We start from the raw sequence: 8,746 nt of genomic DNA, 5'->3' as shown, positions 1-8,746 counted from the left end.
TTATTAATAAAGTATGTAAGTCTACATTTATTTGTTAAAGATTTATTCTCAGTGCCTAAAAGTTTTTTTCTTCATAAAACACCAACAAGAAAGCAGAAATTGTTTTAAAATCTAAATTCATTGAATTACGCAAAATGTCCAGAGGCATGCACGTCGCTGTCAAACACTGGCCTTTGGAAGGGTGACTTTTTATTTGTGTTAAGACTATACAAACACGTATATAGTCTGAAACCTATTCTCAGTACTTGGGGCACTGCAGGGGTATTTGACTGTGTAGATTATAAAATTACTAAATAAATTTCATTAAATGTATCACATTACAGCGTTAACTAAAGCTTGGAATTTTTTTGGCAGGTGACTGGGTTCTTATCTGAACCCCATGTGGGCCCTCGCAAGGTTGCCTTGGTTCAGACTGTGAACCCGTCGTCTGACAGTCCATGCTATCGTAATAGCCAAGACGTGAGCCCCTATTGGTCATCCTCACTTCCGTTACTCTTTTGGCATCACCGCGCCACTTCGCGTCACTATCCAGCGCTTTCGGTATCGGACGCGCATTCGTTCGTTTTTAATTCATTCATTCATTCCACAGCAGAGGAGCAGGCGACCCCGATCGGTCTACACTTTCCAGCTGTCCCGTATTGTTTAACGGAACTAGCAGACATGGTAAGGACCACCATGTTCACTTGTAGTATATGTTTTTCCGTGGGGTTTTCTCATTGATGAGGACATTAGAATCCCGGTGGATGCTGAATGATGAATATATTTTATATTAGTAGCTACTTTAGTAAAATCACACCGGAACCTAAAATCACTCTACTTTTATCTCTCTACGTTTATTATGCACGTTTTTATACATGTATCTTTTACAACTAAATAGAAACTATCTATTTAGGACTAAACTTAATTTAAATGATGAATAAAGTTAAACTGTAAAATCACGCTGTAAAAGGTTTCGTCAGGTTAACTAACAAATGTGCTTCATGTTAATTTATTCTACCATTAACATCTAAATTGATTGTTTTTATTCAAGTTTAAGAAAAAAAAACACCAATACAAGAAATAATGTCTCAAGGTAACAACTGCAATTTTTTCAGTGCAGTGTTATTTTTAATGCACTCTCTATATCAGAAATAACCCCTTAGTACTCTTATTATTGCTCATGCTGTGGCATTTCAATTTAATTCTATACACTGTAACCACTCACTCTCTGCTGAGGAAGCCATGCTACAAAGGTTTGATGTCAGGGTAACCTGGGACCAATCCAAATGACCTGAAAAACTCCACATGCTATACATATATTACTGTGACAGCGGCTGATAATTTTAATTAGCTGTATGTGAAGTGCTTCTTGACCATTCATATAAGGCCATAAATGTAATATATTCAAAATACTTACATAATAGAGTGTCACTTCATGAAAATAGTGCAGTGTATAACCACGTCATAATTAACAGTAGGCCTATAGTTAATACATAGCACTTATGGTGCAGACTGCTTGAAATTTCCACAGTATCAGTGCATTTAAAAATATATATACTCATCGTTAGCGATATGATGAATTGCATCATGTTGGACACAAATTAAAAAAAAATATTTTTAAAGATAGCTTAATAAATTTTCACAAGTCAAACAAAATTTTACTGTTAATATGTAGTGTGTGTGTTTGTGTGTGTACTGGTTTGACCTATATTATGAGGACTCATAGTATGTATACAGGTTTCAGGTCTCTGCCTCTACATTATGGGGACATCCAGCTGTGCCTGTAATGCTGACAGAGGATTATGTTTTGGGTTGGGTTTAGAGCAGAGCTGGGCAACTCTGGCCCTCAAGATTCACTTTCCTGCAGAGTTTAGCTCCAACTCTGATCAAACTCACCCTCTTGCAGCTTTCTAGTAATCCTAAAGATATTGATTAGCTTGTTCAGGTGTGTTTTATTAGGGTGTGAAACTAATCTCCGCAGGAAAGTGGATCTCGTGGGCCAGATTTGCCCACCCCTGGGTTAGAAAATAGAAAATATATTATATATAAAAATCATTACGTCTATGGAAAGCACATACTTTTGATTGTGTAGCAGAAGAGTTGGCAAGTGTTGGGACATATTAACACATCATAAAATGTGCATTCTGTCACCATAAACTGATCTGTCAATCATCTTGTCACAGTTAACATCCTCATAGGGGTAAGTGGGGCACAACCTAATGTGGGGCTAGTTGTAACACACATAGTTTAAACATTTCCACACATGCTAGCATGACGAATCTCATTGTATTTATTAGTTGCCATATCAATATATATATAGAGAAAAAATGCACCAAAATTAAAAAATCTTTGTAAGATATCACCAAATATTTAACCATAACAAAAGCAATTTTCTTACTGAAGTTCATTTTTCATCAAAGTTTATATTGTTTATTTAAAACAAGACAAATCTGCTATTATTTTATTCTCTGTTATTTAGCATTTTAGATATTCTTTAATGCTAGACACTGGGCACTAGCCAGGTTTAAATCCCAGCTGCACAGGTGGGGCACATTGTAATACTGCAGTATGCCTCGCTGAACTACAGTATGCTGTTCTATGACATTAGCAATGTAATTCACATCAATTACTTTTATGAATTTTATTGAGAAACCACGAAAAACAGGTAAATAAAAACTCTGAGTCAGTGTTCAACATTAAAGGGATAGTTCACCCAAAAACGAAAATTAGCCCATGATTTACTCACCCTGAAGCCATCCTAGGTGTATATGACATTCTTCTTTCAGATGAATACAATCGGAGATATATTAAAAATGTCCTGGCTCTTCCAAGCCTTATAATGGGAGTCAATGGGTATATGAATTTGGAAGTCCATCAGAGCCTTCCAAGTGTTACTCTTTTGGCGTAGGTCGACTTGCATATGGCCATCTGCCGGAAGCAAGTTATTTTAGTCAATAAAGTTTTAAATATGGATATTTTTCTTACATGAATGCATCGCTTCGCTTCAGAAGGCCTTTATTAACCCTCCCCCCAGAGCCGTTTCGAGCACTTTTATCACAGATGGATAGGCTCTGATGGACTTCCAAAATCATATATTCATTGACTCCCATTATAAGGCTTGGAAGAGCCAGGACATTTTTTAATATAGCTCTGAATGTATTCGTCTGAAAGAAGAATGTCGTATACTCCTAGGATGGTTTCAGGGTGAGTAAATAATGGGCTAATTTTCATTTTTGGGTGAACTATCCCTTTAAGAAATTATTAAGAAAACAAAAAGTGTTAGGTTGTTCCCTGCCCTCCCCTACTCCATATTTAATTTAATTTACACTACTCAACAGTTCTTTCTACCATATTAGAGAAAAAAAGAAGTACATTGATCTGCCAGGGTCTTTTATGTAGTGAATTTTGCTCATGCTTTTGCATAGTAATGCATTTAATACTTAATAAAAACATGTGTTTTGCTATTGTGCTATTTGTATTTTTATAAAAGTTCATAATGTTGTTGCAGATTAAATACAACACAAATAAGATTAAATACATATTTTGGATCAGGTTAAATACTGATCATTAATCACTCATACCCCTTTCTCTTCCTGGTCACTCTACTTAAAGCTACAATATGTAGTTTTTTTTTTTCCGCCGCTAGGGGTCGCTAACCTCTTACAATAACAAAGGCGTAGGTTGATGACACAGTGATAAGCGGAATGATGGGACTTGTTGTCATGCTGATGGAAATAATAATGTTTATGGATGAGTGAAAACATTCATGTTTTTTAACTTGACTGTGGTATGAAGCAGGTCGCGATTGCTAATAAGAGACAGATATCAGCACGGATATAAAGGAATAAGGACATTTAATTCTACTGAACTACCCGCAAGTGCTGAATTACTACTCACACAGGTCAGTTTATTTGATGAATCAAACTTGTGAGGTAACGCAGCGCTGTTTCATTTGGTCTAACGTTACACTATCATACTAAATAGCATTTGAGTGAGTTGAAAGTTATGTTATTCTGTGTGTAAGTTTGTTTGCTATATGAGACTAGCAGTAAGCTAGATCAACTTTAGAATAACATACTGATCATATTCTAAAATGTCATCATGTTGAGCTTTATAACATTGATTTGTTTCATGTACATTTGCTCACCTGTCTAATAAAGTACATGCAAGAGCATGTAGCATGTACATGCAAGCGTCCCTGTCAAGTCGTGACTTGTGAAGCTCTGTCAAGTCAAAGTTAGTCGCGGATGTGGAGCTCTCGGCATCTCGAAAACGCCATGCTGATATTGATCCACGTTTTAGTTCTTCTTTTGTCCCAAAGTCTGCTTGCCATGGCCCATAATGTTTAAAATGAAACAACAACAGCTAGAGTTACGCACTACGCAGTTGTCCATGTCTGTCGCCATGGTTACTATGACAGTACAAGCAGAAACGTCTCGGATACGTATGTGATCCTCGTTCCCTCCTCAGGGAATGTCAGCGAATGACGAAATGGCGGTTTCGCTTAGAAGCCTATGACCTTCGAGTTCTAGAAAACGAGCCAATGGCAAAACAATGCCATGAATCTGCGGAATTTGCATAGTGCAACTCCGCCCCAGCCGCATCATGTTATGCTGAGGAGCTAAGACTGAACTCCCGGCTGTTCCAGCGGTACAGCGGTTGTGGCAGGGGGACGTAACGTCTCCGTTCTCTCCTCAGGGAACGAAGGTTACATACGTAACTGAGACGTTCCCTTTCGTTCAGTCACTACGAGTTACGTCAGTGAATGACGAAATGGGGTCCCAATTCAATCACGCCACAGCAGCTGTCTTTCAGTGCCCTGCGCAAGTCTGAGCTCCTTGTTGTGAGACTAGCACGGACAAAGGCTTCCAGCCCGCAGGGTGAAAGTTTCAACCTCGAGATGGCAAGAGGTCTTGCCGAGGGAAAACATGTGCTCGGTGGAGACTTACCGTGGAAATACACATGTGGGGGTTGCCTAAGTGGGGAACCATGCACATGGAAGCACCTAGCCAATCACAAGGGCTGACCAACCTAGCATGCACTCTGGTGATGGCATCGACAGTGCAGGAGGAACTCAGGGTCTAATGAGAGCTCATCTGAGTGAAATAGCGCACGTATCCAGTCCATGGAGTGGAATGGCGCAGCAAGCGATGACACCGAGCAGGTCCTACTTACTGGCTATTTGAAACGAGTACATGAGAGGACACTGGCTCTACCCGGAGATTATAGAATCTCGCGAAAGTGTTGGGTGTTGCCCAGCCTGCAGCTCTACAGATGTCTGTTAGCGAAACCACACTCCGGGTGGAGTTGAGCCCTCTCCCCTGGGGGGCATGGTCGACCCTGTGTATGGTAAGCCAAGACAATGGTAAGCCACTATCCAGTGAGACAACCTTTGCTTGGAGAGAGCCTTTCTCTTCAGCCTCCCACCAAAACAGACAAAGAGCTGGCCTGAGGTCCTGAAACACTGCGTACTGTCTACGTAAGCACGGAGGGTGCTTACTGGACAGAGCAGTGCCAAGGCTGGGTCTGCCTCCTCCGAGGGCAGCGCTTGCAGGTTCACCATCTGATCCCTGAAAGGAGTGGTGGGAACCTTGGGCACGGAATCGGATCCAGGCCGGGGTCTCAAGATCACGTGAGAGTTATCCGGCCCGAATTCTAGGCACGCTTCGTCAACCAAAAATGCCTGCAGGTCCCCTACCCTCTTGATGGAGACCAAAGTGACCAGGAGCGCTGTCTTCATAGACAGGAACTTAAGCTTGACTGATTGCAATGGCTCAAAGGGAGCTCTCTGCAGGGCAGATAAAACCACTGTGAGGTCCCAAGAGGGTATAAGAGGAGAGCGAGGAGGATTTAGTCTCCTCGCCCCCCTTAGAAACCTGACGACCAGATCATGCTGTCCCAAAGTTTTTGACTCCACAAGGTCGTGGTGCGCAGAGATCGCAGCCACGTAAACCGTCAGGGTGAAAGGAGAGCACCGACCCGATCGGGCATTTCCTGGGATCTTCTTGGCGAGAAGAACACCAGGTGATGAAGAAGTTCCACTTCAGAGCACAGGCGTGTCTCGTAGACAAGGCCCTAACTGAAGTGATGGTAGCCACCACCTGAGGTGGTTGGGTACTCAAACCTGCCTCCAGAACCCACACATGCAGGTTCCACAGATCGGAACGTGGGTGCCAGAGGGTGCCCTGTCTCTGAGAAAGGAGGCCCCGCGGCCAGCTGTGCGCTAGTGCATCCGAGTCGAGGGTCCCCTCGGTCAAGGAATAAAACCAACGGCAGTGTCAAGTCAAGTCAAGTCACCTTAATTTATATAGCGCTTTTACAATACAGATTGCATCAAAGCAGATTCACAGTGATAACATGAAAATAATACAACAAAGTTTGTTTCTAGAAGAAAATTGCATCATCGTCCACCTTAAGTAAGGCAGATCAATAATATTGTTGAATATTAAATGTCCCCAACTAAGCAAGCCAAAAGCCAAGGCAACAGGGGCAAGTAACCAAAACTGAATCAGGTGACAGAATGGAGAAAAAAACCTTGGGAGAACCCAGGCTCAGTCGGGGGCCAGTTCTCCTCTGGCCAATGAGCGAACAGTGTATGATTATGATCCAGGCATCATTACAGGTCAGAAGTCAGATTGGAGCAGAACATTCAGAATATTTATCGAGTTCCATCTGGTTGGAAGTCGGAGTAATCACGCCGGTATGGAGACGAGTTTGTTGAGTAACAGGGCCGATGGCTGTCGTGTCAATGAGGCCTTCACAGGGCTGATGAGGCTGGCACTTCAAGGATGCGTCATGGATGGGTCCAGGTGCAGGTCCACCATCTGATCTGGATATGGCCGGGATCCGGCTGACTTCAGTAAACAGGGGAGGGACTGGTTGACACTTCAGGACTGCATTGTCACTGTGTCCAGGCGCAGGTCCTTCATCAGATCTGGATACGGCCTGGATCCGATGGACTGCGGTAAACCTCGGATAAACAGAGAGTCTAATATTAGCGTAGACGCCATCCTTCTTCTGATGTAACAAGTACATCAGGATTTATGGGGAGTGTTCCCGATTTCGGCTGACCTAAACTATGCAGCCTAACATTGAATTATTGAATCACGTCTATTGCGATCTCAAAATTCCGGCCAGTTGATAATACCTAGAATATCAAAATCGACTGCTGGTGGTAGATCCTTTTCCTATTTAGCACCAAAACTTTGGAACAGTCTTCCTACCATTGTCCGGGAAGCAGACACACTCTGTCAGTTCAAAGCTAAATTAAAGGCACATCTCTTTGACCTAGCATTCACATAATACATTATAGACTTCTATAATTCAATGTTAGGCTGCATAGATTAGGTCAGCCGGAACCGGGAACACTTCCCATAAATCCTGATGTACTTGTTACATCATAATAAGAATGGCATCTACGCTAATTTTAGTGTCTTTGTTTATCCCAAGGTTTTCCCGCAGCCTGCCGGATCCAGGACGTATCCAGATCTGACGAGGACCTTCGCCTGGACCCGATGACAACGCAGTGCTGAAGTGCCAACTAGTCTCTCCCTATGGAGAATCCCTCTACCACTCCAGATAAAGCGTTGTCGGGAAAATTTGTTTTGCGTACCTACCCTGAAGTGACAAAATAAAATTCTGTATCGAAATTTATAAGGAAAGACCAGTACTTTGTTTAGGCTTGGTTTGTAGGGAATTACAAAGCTGCGCTCATATATTCAAATGCACATAATTATAGAACCAATTCTTAATGCGCATGTGAACGCCATCAGTGTTTATCACAGGTTCGCGTTTAAAGTCTGTGTAGAGAGAATGGTGTCGTCTTAGCGGCTCCTAATTTAACAACAAATGATCAATCAAAATGAACTTTAGCTGGAAAATAACTTTATTAAAGAACCGCTATAAAGCCAAAATAATCTCTGTTACCTTAAATTATACACTTATCTCTGTAAAGCTGCTTTGAAACAATCTACATTGTTAAAAGCGCTATATATAAAAAAAAAAAAAAAAAAAAAAAAAAAGAAGAATTATAGAAGTCTACAATGTGTTTTTAGTCTAGATTTGAACTGACTGAGTGTGTCTGCTTCCCGGACAATGTTTGGAAGATTGTTCCAAAAGTTTTAGTGCTATATAGGAAAAGGATCTACCGCCAGCAGTCGATTTTGATATATTGTCAACTGGCCGGAATTTTGAGATTGCAATAGACGTGAAGGACTATAATGCGTTAAGAGCTCGCTCAAGTACTGGGGAGCTAAACCATTTATTGCTTTGTAAGTGATCAGCAATATTTTAAAATTTTTACTATGTTTCATAGGGAGCCAATGCAGTGTTGACAGACCTGAGCTAATATGGTCATACTTCCTGGTTCTGGTAAGAACTCTAGCTGCTGCATTTTGGACCAGCTGTAGTTATTAAGCGTGCAGTGCAACCACCCAAAATAGCATTACAATAATCTAGCCTTGATGTCATGAACGTATGAAATAATTGTTCTGCATTTTTCATTGAGAGCATATGACGTAATTTAGATATATTTTTAAGATGAAAAAATGCGGTTTTACAGATGCTAGACACGTGATTTTCAAAAGAAAGATTGGTATTAAAGAGCACACCCAGGTTCCTAACCGACGACGAAGACTTGACAGAGCAGCCATCAAGTGTTAGACAGTATTCTAGATTATTACGTGAGGAAGTTTTTTGTCCAATAATTAGAATCTCTGTTTTTTTCAGAATTAAGTAGTAGGAAGTTGCTAATCATCCAGTTTTTTAT

At 41.2% G+C, this 8,746-nt stretch overlaps 1 protein-coding gene across 1 annotated transcript in view; it reads left to right on the top strand.

The window, feature by feature from the left end:
- Positions 1-524: 524 nt before the first annotated feature.
- Positions 525-8,746, top strand: part of elovl2 (ELOVL fatty acid elongase 2) — a 103,218-nt gene continuing 94,996 nt past the window's right edge. The window contains exon 1 of the mRNA XM_081352278.1: positions 525-663. Coding sequence (XP_081208404.1) covers positions 661-663 — 3 coding nt within the window. The 5' untranslated portion in view covers positions 525-660. The remainder of the gene's footprint in view (positions 664-8,746) is intronic.

The sequence above is a fragment of the Scardinius erythrophthalmus genome (genome assembly GCF_964197995.2).
Source record: "Scardinius erythrophthalmus genome assembly, chromosome: 22".
NCBI lineage: Eukaryota > Metazoa > Chordata > Actinopteri > Cypriniformes > Leuciscidae > Scardinius > Scardinius erythrophthalmus.
This window is presented reverse-complemented; position numbering and strand designations above follow the sequence as displayed.